General features: G+C 40.1%; 1 protein-coding gene across 30 annotated transcripts in view; it reads right to left on the bottom strand.

Moving 5' to 3' along the window:
- NRXN3 (neurexin 3) overlaps window positions 1-19,075 on the bottom strand; it is a 998,348-nt gene that overhangs the window by 625,774 nt on the left and 353,499 nt on the right. For 25 of the 30 annotated variants that reach the window (XR_008449915.1, XR_008449916.1, XM_054066529.1 and 22 more), the window contains 1 exon segment: window positions 15,614-15,640. The exons of the other annotated variants lie outside the window; for them this stretch is intronic. Coding sequence is in view for 23 of the 25 variants with exons in the window: in XM_054066529.1 (XP_053922504.1) it covers window positions 15,614-15,640 (27 nt within the window). In the remaining 2 variants the exon portion in view is untranslated. 30 annotated transcript variants of the gene reach the window in all.

Raw genomic sequence — 19,075 nt, 5'->3', positions numbered from 1 at the left:
TAGATACCAGGTACAAACCGCGTTGTTTATGTGAATTGATTCACCTACACAAACCACCTCACCCTTTTCAAATACAAATACTCTGGTTTCTCTTGCCTGTGAACATGCAAGAGCTGGTCACAGTAGAATGCTGTGGACGTAAGGTAGGACTGCGGAGCAGTATCTGGGATGCTGCATTTCATCTTTAGCCACTGTAGAGATCCTAGAAGTTATAGACAGAATTCTCAGTGTTTGGGAAAAACAAACAAACAAAAAAAACCCAAACCCCAAATTTAAAGTGTGGGCCAGCCAAACAAGAACAGAATTGGGACAGTGGACTGGTGACTAAAGGGATTTATAAACAACTGTCTCTACAGAGTAACAGTTCCCACTGAGCTGTACTGCCACAGCACGACTCCTTAGGGCCTCTTCACTTACAGTCTTCTTAAACTAACAGCAAGAAGAACAATGTATAACACAGCAATCACCACCTGATTTTCTGTTGTAAGATTTTCTTCACTCGGTGACAGTAAGAACTGACTCTAACTTCCCTACAGTTCTCGATGCTTAGCAAATAGGGTCTGAGTTTATTTTACCTCTGTATTTGTAGTTATGAAAATTGTGTGCTAGTGAGTATATTAGTACTTCAGATAATTATCTTCAGAAAAAAACTGATCTTAAGATGTTTTAATGCCCTTGGGAAATCTCTTCCTAGATTTTCTTCTCCTCTGCCCTTGTAAAATCTGTCTAGGATTTACACTGAACGTATCGCTGCTCCAGAGGACCTACTGCTACCTGGAAGCAAAAGATCTGGAACTGTTGTCACCTGAGGCAGAATCTAAGAAGTTTTTTCCAGTACTGATACGGCTAACAGTGTTCACCTTTTATGGATATTGTTCTATCCCTAACAGATCAATTCCAAGTGTACTTGTAGTCTGAAAAGCAGCTAAGCACTTTTCTTTCAATCAGTATGCAGCCTTCAAATCTCCAAGAAGTGCACTGGCAGAAAATTCACACACAGACCCTTCTTACACAAGTATAAGTCCCTCCATACAATATTAGTGCAAAAAGGCAACATGGTGAGTGAGAACACACAATCTTTCGCCTTGCTCATACTTCCATTTCTACTAAAAAATGCAGAGTAGAACCAGAGCTGAATAGCTGCAACAAAGCTTTCCCTCACCATCAGAAGTGCTCAAATAATGATGCTGTGTTAGTGCAGATCTGAGAGCCTATAATGTCACGACTACTGCTTCTGCATAAAACAACGTCACACTCTGTCCTTCAGTAATTCCACGGGGGTAGAAATGCCACAAATATTGCGGTCAATTAAGGATTAAATCATCAGCATAAGGAGAATCTTCGAAAGACAAAAATATGCTTAAGAACTCCTACAAAAGGATTCTTAATTTTAGGCTCAAATCTCATCCAACTATGAAATAAAATGAAATATCCCATCAGTGCAGTGACAAAAAAAAAAAAAAAAAAAAAAAAAAAAGAGAGAGATGCACTATCTTGCTGAATTGCAGATGAAGCTACCATTCCTCTACAAGGAAGGGAAGTGGGTTAAAATATTTTACTATACATCCCTCCTTTAGTTGGTCATAACTGCAGTTCTATAAGTATCTATAGTTCTATAAATATTTCTAAATTCTCCCGTACTCCCCAAACTCTCAGGAAAGTGAAGCTTCTGTTACATTTCTAGCCAAATCAGAAAAATCGTAAGCAGAAATCTCATAGGAAAACATGTTCATGTTTGGCCATTGGGTCTAAACTTGATGTAGATCCCCAGTGGTAAACTGTGACAAGTTAAAACACATTTTCCTAGATTCAAAACAGGTTAACTGAGAGCCTCAGTCTTCTAACACTAATACATTTTTTCACATCATGGTGATTATAGCCCACGGGAAAACCTGATCTATTATTTATATTGCATGGCTCAGATGCAATCACTAAGCCTGGCAATAACCCTGCCCACCTACCCACATGAAGACATACCTGCCCAAGAACTGACATTTACTTCATTTACCTCACGGCAGGAAAGAAACGATACAGTACCTTTCATATGTCATAGTTTCAGTTCTGAAAACTTCCCTTCTTTATTTGGCAGTGGTTCTTTTAAGGACAAGGGTATTAAGATTTTATTCTTCACAAATGCTGAGCATCTGAAATTCTGTGAAAGTCAAGAGAGACTGACTGGACTCAGTACCTCTGTAAATTAGAACTTAAAGTAGAAAAAAGTCTTAATAACCTCATAATGGAGCTGACTGCTGAAAACCACAGTTTTGGCAAGCAAGAAGACAGAAAGATGGGCTCTTTTCCTTGTATAGCACAGAAATAATCGACAACACTTACAAACTAGAAAAAGAGGTGTAAGGAAGAGGAACAGATTTGTATTATAACTCCATTTGAGTGAACTGGACAAAAGGAGATGTCTGGAAGGGTAAAGCTGAAAAATACCTCTCTCAAAACAAGGGAGAAATATTTTCTTACAATGCATCAAAGTTCACGTGAAACAGGGAAGTCTCTTTATTTTTCTGTTTCTTATAGTAAGTGAAGTGGCTGGCACCTGTTCAGAGGAATGCCTTCCCATAGCCCATCCTTTGCACTCACACCTTCCAGTTTGGTAGGAAACATTCTGCACCCCTTTGGCTCCCTAAACAAATCTCAGAGCCCAAGTTCCTCTGCCTTGTTTTCAAACACCTTCCTTGCCGAAGTTATTCTTTATGCAGTTGTGAAACACACAGACTTCGCAGGTTTACCTCAACTCAGCTCAAAATATATCAGATTAGATTCATGGTAAAGCAAAGCACAAGATCTTTTAGAGATATTAAGTTGGGGGTTTTTTTAAGAAATCGAACATTATTCATTAGATGAAATTCTAACATTAGCTTAAAATGGACTGCATGTCTGTTTGCTTAATTAGTCCTACTCAGAATTCCTCAGACAGATTCCAGCTGCTTCTGCTTAGGGTTGGGTTTAAAGTAACATCACGTCTTTGGAATGTTACCCTGTTTTCACAGCTTCTATGTTCACCTACAGGTGCTACAGTTTATTACAACCAAGTCTGGGCTAATGTGCTTCTAAGGATTTTACCTCTAATCAAGGCATTTCAGCACTTAACCATGGAAACCCCTTTCTGAATTCATGTCTAACTAGTTAGAAGTGACCGAATATCATGTATGCAAATATTGCTGATGATTTTTCCAATAGCTAGGTTTAATATTTTTCCTGACTTCTTAGCCTACCCACCTGTAAGCTGTCCCACAGCCACTCTAGGCTGCTCCTATTATGAAGGATTATCCACATATTTGTATGAATTAGTAGAAAATACATCAGTTCTACAAATATGAAACTTCTGATTTGGGGAGCTGTTAAACACTTCTATAGGTATTCCATATGATGCATTTTAATACAGATGTTTTGGACATGCTTATACAAGCACGCTTTTCTTATTACTTCAAGCCTGATCTTGGCTTTGGCATTGGGTTTCCTAAACCATGCTTTTGGAATTAGATGCAGGTGGCAGGAACAAATGTTTGAAATACAGTACATGACGCAGATTTCAGCTCTTGAAAGGAATACAGAAGTCAGGATGGTATGATTTGTTGCAGCTGTCAGAGACACAGAACAGTAAAATCTGCTACAGTCTGGCAGAGGCTGAGGAGTTCACTCTCCAACTCTTGGATTGTTCATAGCATTTAAGCCACAAACTTCCAGCTGTTTTCATCTGAGATGAAAAGGAGTAACTTCAAGGAAGTAGTCATTATCACTGGAGCTGCTTAAAAGGCAGGTAGATGAGGTGCTTGGGGACATGATTTAGTCGTAAACAGGTATGGTTGGAGTTTATGATCTCTAAGGTCTTTTCCAACCTAATGAGTCTATGATTCTATGATACAGTGGTTTTCTCTGCCGATTATGCTCTTCTTATAGAGCATAACTGGTGTGGTAGCCCAGTGCTACTGTCAAGAATCTATTTGCATTCAAGCCTTTTTCACACAGTTCCGCCAATGAACACAATCTTCCTATTTATTACATTACAAAAAACACCCTGAACACACCTCCAATCCTTTCACAATACTGGAAAAAAAAAAAAAAAAAAACGAAACACAACAAACATAAAATGACCACATTTCTTTGGAGATGTATTTAGGTGGCTCAGCATACGAACTGAGAGACCAGAAAATCTCTATCTTCACCACGAGGTGGTGCTCAGCCCCCTCAGTAACCGGCACAGTGGGTACCAAAGGAGGCATGAAAGTTCGCTTGAACTCGATACTGACACTCCCAGCCTAAGCACACAGAGACTATAACGATAATCATAAATGATTCTCGCTATTCAGCCCTGCTGGACACAGCACTGCCTGTAAAATCCCTGCTGGAGGAGTCACCCTGCTAGTGAGAAATTGCAAAAAATACCACTGAGTGAGCCTGCTGAGCTGGAAGCTTGAGATCTACCACAGTTCTGGCGAAGATCTTGACTTTTGGATAACCTTTTTAGTTTATTCAGGAAAATAAGCTGCATGGAAGCTACTAAAAAAAAAAAGAGTGTCCTACATTTTTATGTACTTTTCATGCTGCTGCATCCACTCTGTTTTAATATTCTTGAAATAAATCAAATTGTGACCAGTGAGAGAAATATTAAAAAGTGATTACAATGAGAACTAGTTGATTTTATTGGCATTACTTTCAATGGCAATGATGATTTAGGAAGCAATTTATACGTGTATATATGGGTATAAGTATATATGTATATATGTTTCCCTTCATCTAAAATTACCCTTAGCAGCAAAATATCATAACATAATAAACTGGAAGCAACAAACTTTCATTATTTTAGTATAACAAAACATGGAATTTAATGGGACTAACTTTCCACTCATCACAAAAAAAAGGTAGTGATATTACTCACACTTGTGGCATCAATACTTTGATAGTCCCGAGACTATGATCAGTATTTTCATGAGAGATAGTGAAGATGAGGCAGAATAAGCTATGGTAACAATGTAATTGAGCTTTATGTAATTACTTTTACACTTAAGGGTAATTACCAGTAATTTGGCCAACTGTGTACTGACCTCTATAAATCCCAGTGGTCATCTGCAAACATGCATCTTCCCTTGCTTTCACATAGTTGAGTCAGTTGGCACATGGTATTTGATGACATCTTTCACCGTAGAATTGACTACATTTTAGCAGCAGTGGGTATTTAATTTCTAACAGCTCTTACAAATTCCTGGCTTCAATCACAAAAAATATGTCACACTTCCATAGGCCTTCCAAGAGGCCTCTTTGCAATTAAAATATTTTTATATTAATTATTTGTCCTTAAAAAAGACCGATGGAATTGCAACAGCGTTTGCACCTGGCATCTTTTCTGTTTCACTGAACGTGCAAACCCACTTTATTCAAATTGGACCATGTGCTGTTATAAACTCTGAGATACACAGGTCTCTGTACATGCCAGCTGGAATGAAGGGAATCCATTCCAATCTAGAACCACTCATATGCATGCCAAGAGATTTGGGTTTTGGACAACAAATTATTGGATATCTTTCCCCAACTCAGCTAAGAATGTTTTGTCGTTTTGCATGCAGCAGAACGATTCAGCCAATACTGCCCCTCCTCTTGAAGCTAAGAGCTAAACTCCAAGATGGAAGATTGCAACTTTGTTTAAATTCTTAAATGGTATAAGAAGTTGTTTCACTAAGCAATTCCAAAGATGCCAACAGCTCACAACTTGAAAGATGCTGATGTGAGTCAAAAGCAATACCAGTTACATTTCTTCTTCCTAACAGTTCAAAACAGTGGGGGTAATAACTTCTAATAAGATTCCTCCACCATAAAGGGGCTGAGAAAATACACTAATCCAAATTATGACAGCATGCTAATAGTGTCTTAATAAGCAATTAAACCCTTACTTGAACCTACTCTTGCCTTAAGAGTTAATTAGCATTATAACTTCCCTATTTTGTTTCAAACTTGCTGGTGATTCTCTACTTCAAATTCATAAGGAAATAAAAATAATATGATATCCTTAAATGATTAAAACTGTACATGCTGATTTGATGTCCAAGTCATGATCAGGCATGGATACTGTGAAATCTACTGAGAGGAAGAAGCTATTTTTCTATAATGAAGTGTGCACACGTGACTGTTTAATACAGCAACCACTGAAGTGACACAAATAAAAAAGATATTTAACTGGGAAATTACTTGAGGAATTCTCTCAGGCTTCCTAACTTTTTCGTATTCAGAGTAAAAATGCTCAGCATATTACATTTTCCAGTAGTTAGAAAAAGGTTTATGATGATATAAGAAAACTCCACCACCGATGAAACATATCTGTGACGTCTTGGCCAGGCTCCTTGTAGTGTCAAGTCTTTCGATGTATTGCATTCCCTTTGCACAAGAGAAGCAAGAAGGCCAGAACTGCTTCTTGGCCCCAGAACCTCAAGAATCAGCTTTTCTTGAAAGAAGTAGAGGAAAGGCAATTAGAAATGAAGACATCACTGCTGAAAGGTTTCCTAAGGGCAAGTTTCCAGAGAAGCAGCAGCAACACAAGCTTGCCATATGCATCATACATCAGCGTGCTCCAGCCTGACCGAGTGAGACTCTCCCTGGGAGAAGAAGTCTTGTTCACTCTAATTCATTTTGCCCCTGCACAAACAGTAAATATTCCTAAGGTGCTTCGTTCAGAAGCAGACTGCAAACCTGCAGCTCACCTTTCCCTAGCTCATTTCAGAGAGGCCAATGTTCAAGCACAGAAACACCAAAGGATGTTTTTAAAGTAAACTTCTATCCTATTCCCCAAACACCTGTTTGCAATTGCAGTTCTTTGCTCCCTGAAAGAAATTCTTTAGCAGCAGTGACTTTTGTCAGACAAACCAGCCCTGCAGTGCAAAATAGAGGCAATATGATGGGTCATGGTGGCAGGAGGACAGTAGCAGCCACTGCTGAAATAGGTGCGTAGATGAGAGCTGGTAAGCATGGAAAAAAACCTCCTAGGTGTGGAGAGACAACATCTTTCTGTCATTATCAGCCTTCTCACTATTCACTAAAGGAAACAGTATCCAGTATTTAAGTCCTAATGCACTCATTGTTTGATTTTAAAATAGTTAACAGCTTGACACATCTTAATCCTGAAAACAACACATTTAGTACTGCCTACACAGCTCCTTGATGTTCCCACTCACATAGCAAGTTTCCTCAAACTCAGTGCCTTGTTTAGAAAAAGAAAAATCAATTAAATAGAAAAAGAAACGACAAAATACTCGATGCCTGGACAACACAGACGACACTGTTCCAGTCTACCTTTGGCCCTCTATTTTACTATAAGGTAGCAAAAGCATCATCTTCTTATACCTGTAGCCTGATAGTAAATGTTGAAGGCTATAGTTGCTTCTGGAGTGTACTGGGTCTGGCTGGGAAGGAGCTAATTTTCTTCACAACAGCCTGCATGATGCCATGTTTTGAATTTGTGAGCAAAACAGTGTTGAAAACACACAGGCTGGGGTAGAGTGAGCAAGCAGCTGTGTGGTGCTTAGCTTCCTACAGGGGTTAAAACAAAACACTGAGGAGAGTGTTAGTGATGGCAGCTGATCTGAAAGGAACACAAATCAATTTATACAAAGAAAGTGATCAAAATAACAAACTGAGAAGCACAGAAGTTTTTCTATTAAAGCCTTTTTTTCCCTGGCTGAGATCCTGCAAACACAGAAATAGGAAAGAAAGCAGATCCTTCTGCCTTCCCCAAACAGTCATGAGAAAGGAAACTCATATTATAACAACTGATGGATAGGAGAAAAACACTGCTGACCAGAAACTAGTCAGTTCAACGCATCATTAAAACAAACCCCAGCATCACATGACTTCAAAAGTTATCCTACCAAAAAATAACTTCCTACTTTCCTCCAAGGTTCACCCACAGCATCTTTCTCCTCTTGCCCCTCCCCTCCAAAAAAAACAAAATTCAAGCAAACTCCAATTTTATTTCATAATCTTTGTTATAGTATCCAGAATCCCAACAGTTAATTGGAATTCCTAACATTAAGTAATGGGTAACTGGCTCAGTGACAGGCATGGTGATTAATATGTTTGGTTTGACCCTGCCCCCTTCACAACCGTTCTCATTTTTAGTTATAGTCCCATGGAAGGGGTCAGAGGCTACAGGAATTGAAAATTGTATACGTAAAAATGTATTGCACAAAGACAACCTTTCAAGTGTCAAGGAGTCAGGAAAAGCTGCTGGAGGTGGAACAATAGTCAGCAAACTCCATAGCTGTTTCCGAAAGGAGGTCACTGATTCCTGACAGATGATTGGTGAGTTTCCAAGTTTTGTTTTCCTTCCCATTAGGTCCCACCATAGCAATTTATTTAAAAACAGTGCCATGTCTTCAAACTGATGACTATGAGACCTGCTGAAGTCTCTCCCCAAGCACTAGAACCAAAGTGTCAGACTAGAGATTTTCAAAAGATGTGACAGTATTGGCTGGAAGATGAAGGCTAACCACTGCTTATTAAGAGCTGAGGCTAGCTGCACTCTGGTAAACATAGATTTGCATTTGTACTCCAGATTTATGATCCCTGAAACATTCTGGGATGCAGGGACCTTCTGATAACACAAGCTGCAATTCAGAAATGCAGAAATTTATTAATTATGCCACAGCAAAACCTTAATCGTCACAGCATTGTCTGGCCCAAGAGGATTAAAGACACTGTGGAAAGCTTTCACTTATTGCACCCAGCACCCAATAATGCAAATCACAAGAGCCTCTTTACCAGTCACTCCTTATTTAGTATCTGCTGAGCCTTAAGAATCAGTGATTTGGCTTTAAATTTACCGATAAGGTAGCACCCAACACAGCAAGCAGTGCTTGTGCTGATTATGGTTTAGTTTTCTTTTTCTTTTTAACCATTCAAAGTCTCATGAGAGACTCTCTCTTGGCTGTTCTCAGACGAAATTAATCACAGCAGCTTCTCATATGTGCTTCACCTTTTCCCTCTTGCCTAGAAGGAAGACGTCCATGTGGAACCCATCCCCAAATGGCCATGTCCTCTCTACTGCAACTGGTAACTGCATGGACATTGTCCAGGGGTCCAGAGGAGGGCTACAAAGATGATCAGAGAGCTGGAGCACCTTTCCTATGAAGGCAGGCTGAGAGAGTTGGACTTGTTCAGCCTGGAGAAGAGAAGGCTCCTAGGAGATCTTATAGTGACCTTCCAGTACCTGAAGGGGGCCTACAGGAAAGCTGGGGAGGGGCTATTCATAAAGGTTTGTAGGGATAGGACGAGGGGGAATGAGTGTAAACTGGAGAGGGGCAGATTTAGACTGGACATTCGGAAGAATTTCTTCACCACGAGAGTGGTGAGACACTGGAACAGGTTGCCAAGGGAAGTTGTGGATGCCCCATCTCTGGAGGTGTTCAAGGCCAGGTTGGATGAAGCTTTGGTGAGCCTGATCTAGTGGGATGTCCCTGCCCATGGCAGGGGTCTTGGAACTAGACGATCTTTAAGGTCCCTTCCCACCCAAACCGTTCTATGATTCTATAATTCTATGTCTCTACCTTTTTAAAACAAACCTCTGGCAACCTCTGAGTTGAAAGCTTAAATCAAGAGTTTTTTTCCCACTGGAAACTTGCGGTAGACTTGAATCAAGGAAGACTGAGACAAAGTACATAATACTTAAAACTGTTTGATTATTTGATAAGGCTTACCAGCACACCTACAAAGGAGCTCAGAGAGAGAACAGCAGGAGGGCAAACCTAAATAATGCCGTGTTGGGTTACATCCAGGCCTATCACAAGAGCCATCAGCCCATCAACGGCCCATCTGCATAAATCAATAGGAGCACAGGGGCGCGGTAGCTGGTGGGAATCCAGATCAATGATTCCCAAGGAACAAACACCCGGGCCACAACAAGGCTGACCCTGCACAGCTATCAGCCCCAGTGTTCAAGTGTGAAATTCATCACCATAATCACTGAAGCAGATCTTGGGATCACTTCTTAGACTGAAGGTGTTGCTGTCTATGGTGAGACATACAGGATGCAAGGGAAAAGCAATTTGGGATCACAAAGACTTATTATGGGCTGTTCAAGGAGAGTAAGTAAAGGCAGGAGAAAGGAGGGGTTAAGGTGATTTTCGGAGAAACAAGAGCAGGAAACCAGATGGGCAAGGGGATACAAAACGTAAATGGTTGGCTGGTCAGTATGCTTGTCTGGCTGTGACCCACACCTGATCAACATAGTCTGTCCTATCCTCTTATCAAGTTCCTTCCTATCTCTTTCCTGGGTGAGTGTTCTCTGCTCTCTGTGACAGTGTATGAGGGTGTGAGTGCAGCAAGTGGAGTCAGACCATGAGTCGAGGGCCCATGTGTATATCCTGCCAGTAACTAGACTGAGCACAGGTGTGGAAGTATGTCATCACTAGCAAAGATCAAGCCGGACTAGCCACTGGATATGTGAAGAGGTGTGGGAGCAATGAATTGAGTGGCTCTCTAAAAGCCAGCTCTGGGTGTGAGACCACCTGTGTGTCTCTAGGGGATTTGCTATTGGGACTTAGGAAATCCTGGCCAGCTCTGTGTAGGGTTGCAGCCTCAGGGGCTTCTATGTCAGGAACTGGGAAGACTGAGATCCACAGGCCAGCTACTGGAGCAATCCACCTTGTACATATGTGTATTTATGTATTCTCACTAGTGGACTTCCACCCTGTCGAGCCAGAGAGGAGAACAGAATGAGGCCAGTGCTGCTCTCTATGTTTGCATGGATGCTCTGAGTGCCTGTCTGTGATGTATATGTAGTGGATCTGTGTGCCTGCTGAGAATACATTTTCAAATTCCCTACTGGATGAACCTGGGAATAGGTAGTAGCAGCAGCCTCACCTCTCTTGGGCTGTTGGATCCAGCATGGTATGTTTTCCTCTAACAGAATTCTTAGTTTACCGTCTTATCAAAATACCTGCAAGGACTGCTGTTTCATCACTGTCTGAAGGAAAAGTCTTCCAAACCAGCTTTGCTCATTTCCTTTCTTCTGCACTGTAGTGCAGCAGCAGTATGAAGCCAGACCAGCACCCCAAGTCCGAGACTGCCAATAGGTGAGACTGATCTCAGCAAGGCTGTACAGATGCTATAGACAGCAGCTTTGCTTTCATGCTTACAATATGACATACTAATGACTCATCACTTTTAAGGATGCATAAGCATTGAGTTCCTCCTGATTATGTTTAAATGGTGTGAAGAAATAACAGTCACAAATATGACATTTACATTGAATCACACCTCTTCACTTTCCAAAAAATGTTTTCATATTAGAGTACTATTAAGCTTTTATTAAAATGACAACAACATCTCTAGGAAGCAGATAAGTGCACTTGGTTTTACAGCATTTTGGTTAGATTAGAGTCAGTAAAGCTTCCTGTTTACTTATGATATGGAAAAAAGAAAAATTCCAACCTCTCCCAGAGAATTATACATCTTACAGTCCTATTTGATGTTGTTACAGTTGCACTCATGAAAAAACATTAACACTGCATTAAATTAAGGCACTAAATACAGTAAGCATGACAACTGAAAAGGGAGAATCAATCTCATATTCTAGCTGTTGCCTATTGTCAAAGACCACTCCAAAATTAATTGGATCTGTGGATGGGCCCACATGTATACTGTGGGACCTCAGAGAGACACAAGATTGACTAGTAGTGATTGGACTGTGATTTTTCACCTTCTTCCATTGTTGCTTTTAGCAACAGGTAAGAGAAAAGGATCAGGACTGCTGAGGCTTCAGGAGTCACATGAAAATGGGAAATCACTGGCCTGGCATGCTTCTGTGAGAAGAAAAGGCCTCATTATGAAAAAACAAGCAGTAAGGCAGAAGTATTCACTGTCCCAAAGGCAAGTATATTTGAAAGATCAAACCTCCTGTAAAGGTAGCGTCAAACTATTTGACTGACTACTTGCGTGCCACATAAAAGTTTTGGGAGAAGTAGAGAGCACTAGACCAAGAAAAATAAAACAAGCAGTATCCTAGAAAAAAATGTAAAGTGCATACAGCTCCAAAAGCTAGTAAATTTGTAGAACACACAGCCCTGTCCTCCACACTCAGTGTTGGGTAGAAAGCTGAAAATTGCCCCCATCTGGACTAATGCGAAGTGGGATCACTGAAAAGGCAATAAGGAAATTAAGCACTAGATCAATACCTTTGAAAAATGAAGAAAAATAAGAGCTCTAGATATTATAACACAAACTATAAATCAAAACAACTTTAACTTTCTTCAAGGTGAACGATGTATTTCAAGAAACAGTTTACAGGGAGTGGACCAAAGAGCTCCTTTTCTTTAGGAAATCCCATTTAAAAAATGGAAATATATGCATGCAAAAATATAAGGATACTTAGACTATACCTATTCTCCTCATAAATCCAGACACAAAATTGTGCAACCTATTACGTGTGCATTATGATGAGGAATCGTTCAATGCACCTTCAGTCTGTGTATTTTGGAATCCTCATCCTGCTTTTGGTTGTGCTGATTTTATACTCAGAGGAGAAGAGCATTACTAGCCAGTTAAATCTATGTAACAACAGCACTATTGGGTCCATCTAAATTCAGTCTCTTTCAGTGTGCAGAAACAGATAAGATCAGTTTAGGTACCTTGAAGACGGAAAGAACGGGATGAGATGAGTATTAAAATAAATACAGAGAAAAGAAAAAAAAATCCTGTTCTAGGAAACGTAATTTTTCCATTCCAGAACTATGAGATATGACAGCGATGAGTAACAGAGAGTGAGATGTAGAAGAAATGAAGTGATGGAAAACAGTATTTTGCATCAGATATATAACATCCCGAAGATATGCAAGCAAAAAACCTGCAATCCTTTCAATGAAAATTAAGAGCAAGTGTACTGAAAATTAAATGCTTACCTGGGACAATATACTAGACTCCTCTCAAAAGCACGTGCTTCAGCGCTTGCTTTGTTAGGCTCTTTAAACTTCACGTTCCATGAGACCCAAAAAGTACAGCTCTGTTTACCTTTAAAACCATGCACCAGGTCCCTTACATTCAGTTAGCAATGGTGACTGCTTGACCTGAAGCTCTGATTGGGAATTCCATTTGTCAAGTCACTTTAATACACTTCTGCTTATTTCAACAGACCCTGACAGACCCATCTGTATGTGGATAACTCCCGCTGCACAAGTAAATGTCAGTGTGCCCGCAAGAATGGTTACAGTGATATTTAGGTTGCTCTTGCCTAACCATATTTTATTCACGGAAGAGTATACAGTTTTTCATCTGTAAGTTGCCAGCAGGGTCCCTTCTAGAAAGCAGGACAGATAACTTGAGTCATGCAACCAGCAGCAACAAAACAAGCTGTTGGAGGGATGAGGTACTGGGGTTGTTCATTTTTAGCAAAGTGTCATAAAAAAATATACATTAGGAAAATCAAAAGTGTTTTAAAATAAATAAATACAAACCTTTAAAGGAAGACTACTTAAAAATGTAACAGACTAAACACTTAAAAATGCGCTGAAGCAAGATGATTCAAGATGCTTTTATGCTTATGGGGAAACTAACAAAAGCACTGGATTCATACTATCTTCCCACCGCTCTGAGTAGCTTTTCCTTCTGTTTTCTTTTTTGAATGTTTCTTCCAATCACTGCTGAAATTACTTGCATGAAAACCAGATCATTGCTCCTTGCCACTAAAGCCGATTTCCCAACTGAAGATAGCCTTCCATAGCTAAGCCTTTAACAGCTAGCTGTCATCAACAGTTAAAGATGATGACAACATCAGATTGTTGTCCAGTACCAGAGCAACTGATATGGATGCTCAGATGACACACATTAACAAGCGCCGGGGTACAAGTTGTTAGATAGAGTTACAGGTGGCTAAGCAGCGAGAGGATATGAACTCTAAAGGAGCAAAAGATCCTATTTTTATGCAAATGTCCTCAGGGTGGTTAATAAAAACTGGCAATCACAGCAGAGATTCAAGGCACTTTTTCCTAGTATCCACTCTATTTTGAAATACACTGTTAGAAGTTCAAATAGCAGAAGAAAATCAACACGAGCTGTCAAGCTTTGAGTCATAGAGGACTAATCCCACATAGCCCTGCGCTAGGGCTGAAGAAGGTTGCAGTTCTCAATGTTGTGAACTCATGATAAAGCTTCTACAGCATATCAGGGCTGGAATAATCACACATAAGCCAATGCTGTGACTTGTCTCTGGCTACATGCTCCCATGGACCACCTCTGGAGACCAAGGAACTAACTGCTTCCCTTTTCCTGCAAAGCAGGATCTCAATCAGCCAGCAGTGACTAGGAGGGAAAGCTGATCTATTATCTGTTTATGCGTGTATTTTTTTCCTGTCTGCAGCCAGAGAGAACTTTGATTTCACAAATATTGTACATGAGAAAAAAAACTCAAACAACTGCCGTCTGCTGTCTAACGTCTAACATATAAACCTACTACTAGTCCAGAACTATGACAAAACTGTTAAGAGCCTGCTTTAAAATAAGATTCTCTCAGGGCTGCTACAATTGGCATTGCTACTTGAAGGGTCTATGTTTGCTTTTGGGGCTTCAACACACTTCTTTCCACCTTTCTGCTAGCTTGGGTGAGGCTTTCAAGTGAGCAGAAATATCACAACCTCTAGAAAATGCATGGACCATCCTTGTCTTTGAATCCTTACAGCATTTCCAAAGTGATGTTTAGACTTCCACAAATCTTTCCACATAAAATCTAACACAGAGGATCTGCCAGTTCTGCAAGTAATCTGGTTTCAAGTAATATAAGCTTCAAACCACACCTGAGATCTAAACAACTTCATTCTTTGGGAAGCACTTTTTGCTTTGAGGCCTACATCAACTTCGACTCACTCTTTGAATTAGAACAAAGAAGGCTGGGTTCATTCAATCAGTCTAGAATTGGGTATGATATTTCACTATTGTTTTTCACAGAGATTTTATAAGCCTTCTTCCCTACTTTTACAGACTTAAAGGGATCTTGAGTGACCTAAAGATTCAGCTTGAATAAATTATAGAAAACTAAGTAGTAAACGCTATACAAAAAGCTATCACGTAACTGATAATATACTCAAAATCTAAGATCTATTTTTTCCTTTCCAAAATAAAAACTGACTTTGAATAAATATCAGGTTAAGCTGTCACCATTCTGAAATGAAGGGAGAGTTTGAGGTGAGTTGCTTTGTTTTTGTTTTTAAATATGCATGCCTGTTGTTTTGGTTTTTTTGTAGTGGAGAAGTGCATACAGTACCTGTTGTTAATCTTATGTGGTTCTTGCAAAAGTTTTCATAAAGACAACAGGTTACCAGTGAAATACAATATCAGCTCATCAGGTTCCTCAGGTGCTCTTCTGCAAAGCTATGAAATAACAGTTCATCTCCTCTTCAGAGAAAACTAACACAAAATTTTCGCATACAATCACTGTGAGGGCTTCCCTCCTCCCCACCCCAGCTTCATATCCCACCCAACACTTCAATTTCAGAAGATATTTTTTTTTTAAAATAAAGGGAAAAAAAGAAAATAAAAGAAAACCATCTTATAAAACAGCAAAGAAAATAAAGTTATTTTAATATATATAGAAAGAGAACAAAATGAAACTTGAGGGAAAACTTACTGGCGTTACAGTTTATCCTGATACAGTCTAGATGGGGAAAAATAAATGAAAGATGAAATTGCATCCTTCAAGGTAACAGCTGCAGACATCCAAAAACAATCAGTCCACCCTTCCGGGGACAGACACACGCAAAGATATGTGGCCATTTTATACTTATTTACAGTCTGTACAAGTTCAGGAGTGGGTGTATATGTACAGTATATTCTACATAAATATCTGTTACATAAATATATATATACATGCAGACACACATATATATACACATATGTATAGGGAGATATACCAATATACATATATATCCACATGTTGACACAGAAAGTTATTTTGTTTTTATAGAAACCTATACCTCTAAGAGTATCTTCTACTCCAGACCATGAACTGATGTGAATTACAATAAAAAAAATTGACAATTAAGGCACAAAAAGTCTTTCTCAAAATGCAAGTCATACTCTAGTGTCATTTTGCTTTTTAAAAACCTTTAGCAATTTCTCTAAGAAGCTTGAAGCTCAAAGTCAACCTTTACACTTGGTTTCTTTTGATTTAATTTGTATTGTTATTGCATAAATATACCATCTGTCCAACAGAGAATACCTGTAAAATCAGCCTATGAGATCTGTTGGTGCAATATTTAACCCTTTCCAGCTCTCCCAAAGACAGACCCTCTTCTCATTCCCCCAATACCAGCCCAGAACACATTTTAATATGTGCATAGACATTTATCACTGTCCATTTAGGTGAGGAAAGGGTTAATATACTGCCCAGTTGTGTCCTATCATAAAATGGCCACTTGCAAACAGCTAACCGCACGAACGCCCAGCCCAGATTTCAGCTAGTTCTGGAGGTTGGGAATAAATTTTTCGCTTGCCAGAGGAGATAGGGATTTTTTTCAAAGGTCCCCAGCCCTGCCAGTTCCTCAGAGCCCAATCTCATCTTGCTGTCTGAACGCTAAGACTGAATGGGATGCTTGTAACGTTCAGGGAGAAGATGAAATGGGCAGTGAAGTGGCAGATCTAGGAACCTTTGATAGCCCTGCTTTGTTCAGAGGTTAAAGGCAAGGGAGGAATGAAGAGGGATACATGGAAAGAAAAACAGAGTTATGTTTGTGGAATCTAATTAATGGTAATATAGAAGTCTGCACAAAGGAAACAAGTTGAGGTAGGGGAGCCTGAGCTAGAGGGCTTCTGAGCATTGCTTCTGTCATTTAACACACTAATGCTCAGCATATCTCAGGAGACGACCCATAAGAGAAACTTAAAATGCCTACTCACAGTCTTGTGAACATCCACTACTGTGGTATCTGACATGGGCAAGAGCTATCATATCAGTGCTACTACAGATCTTATGCCATACTGACCTTCTCTTGGGAAATCAAGGCCAGGAATAAGCACCATGTTACTGGACACCCTGCCCAGACAACTAGCGTTTAGACCAGCAGGGACAGTCATATTTACTACAGAGATATGGCCCAGCAAGACAGATTATACAGAATGGCAGAGAAATACAATGCAGTCGGCTGCTTAACCAGACCAATTCTGTGTTTACTTTGACAGCTATAGGGAAATTATTTCAGCAGCTGAATCTAAATGTAGTTCTTATAAAAATGAAAGACGAGGAAGAATAATCTATAAATAAAGAGCTGTAATGAGCAGGGACACACCAATCAGGAGCAGCATGGCCAGAGAGAGTCTGTTTTCAAGCAGAACTTCTCTTGGGAAAATCTGGGTTTGGTTTTGTGCGATTAGGTTTGTCATGTGTCGTCAACCGCAACAGAAAAGTGGGAGCAAACAGCCCTGGAGCAATTGGTACAATAAACCATACAGTGGTGGCTATATCCCTTATAGGAGTTGGGTGAGGTAAGAGGGGAGCTCTGAAGTATATGCTGAGGAACTTCCCTCTATGACCTGACAGAGAGTGATAGCAAGAGGGAGAGAGAGACTCCCAAGTCTCACTGCAAGCAAGTGAGATCAAGAGAGTTGTTACAGCTGGAACAACGGGGAATTTCTTATCGGCTAAACAGTAAGTATGCTGGAAAGGGAAACATAGCCGGTCCTCATAACAGCCATCAAAGATAGAAACTAAAACCACTGATGTGTTATTGATGTCTGCAGAGAAGTTTTGTGTTTTTAATTTTTTTGCAGTGATACCAAAATAATTGTATGTCCCAGGGCTTACCCCCAAGCTGAGTCATCATTGGCTCCAGATGAAGAATTGATGTTTGAAACTGAAAACCAGTGTAGCCCTTACTCTAGCTGCTAGATTTCTGTTTCAAAAGACAGGGAGAGACCAAGCCACTAAGGGGTTTGCCCTGACAATTGTTGTGGTGCTATTAGATCTCAAGACTCTGCAACCACAAAGGCTCTGCAATGCCATGCAATTAGACGCCTGGCAAAAATGACCTGGTGCACTTGAGAAGAACCAGCTCCTGAATGAGTCTTGGTCCAGCTGGGTAGGTGGGGGTCCCGCTCAACAGCTAAGCTAGTCCAGCTCCCTGCACTGCTACTCTAGCACCGTTATACTCTCCACACTACCTTCAGAGAACAAGCATAGCAGGTTTTTTTCATTTCCTTAATTCTGAGCCTTTCTCAAAGAAAGAAAAATAATTCCAATCATTAACACATGAAGCTTTTTCTCCCTCTTATATCAGGTTTTCAGAAAGGAAGGAAATACCTATTTTCATCTGAACTAGTGTACTACTAATCCAAAGCAGAAGATAACTTCCCTGGCAGTAAGGTGCAGGTTTATCCTAATTTTTGTGCAAAACAGCAGCAGCTGAGCAGTTGAGGAATAAGTTTTAAAAGTGCTTGGGATTCCTCCTGCACAGTACCAGAGCAATAAGGCTTCTGTTAATCATCATCTGTGGCTCTCAGCACTGTTTCAGCTTCTAGTGATGGGATTTGCTTTATTTAGGTATGGCCGTATTCCTGACTTAAAAGGGGTTCCATCTTGCTTTAGGTTTTGAAGATGAGTATGCCCAAACAGCTGTAAATCCAGTCAACTGCCAGTTCAGGAACTGGATAGGAATTGGGAGGACAGTCTGTAAATGCATGGGGAGTAGGATGAGCTGGGAAGACCTTCTAGAGTTACTTTTTTCCATTATTATTCTTAATGTAAACCAGAAGCTGCTTCCTAAGTGCTCAGATGGAAGGTTTTCCAGGGTGCATCACCTGGAAAATGGGCCAAATACCTTCCCCTTGGAAAAGGTTAAATAGCTTCACTGCAATGAACTAACAGCAGGGAGTCATTGTTTGAATAGAGATATCTTTAACAGGAGACAGAAGTGTCTGCAAACTAGGCCTGTTTCTTATGATTTGTGTCTCTGCCTGAAAATAGGAAAAGACAGGAGACAGGGATGGCTACAGTTCCTTGCCAGAGAATTGTCTCGGATTAACAGGAGACAGGCAATATTTATTCTAGTCACCAGTGCCCTGAAGATGATCCAGGCCAGGGAGAAACAGAACAGAA

Source organism: Cuculus canorus, chromosome 5, assembly GCF_017976375.1.
Source record: "Cuculus canorus isolate bCucCan1 chromosome 5, bCucCan1.pri, whole genome shotgun sequence".
Taxonomy (NCBI): domain Eukaryota; kingdom Metazoa; phylum Chordata; class Aves; order Cuculiformes; family Cuculidae; genus Cuculus; species Cuculus canorus.
This window is presented reverse-complemented; position numbering and strand designations above follow the sequence as displayed.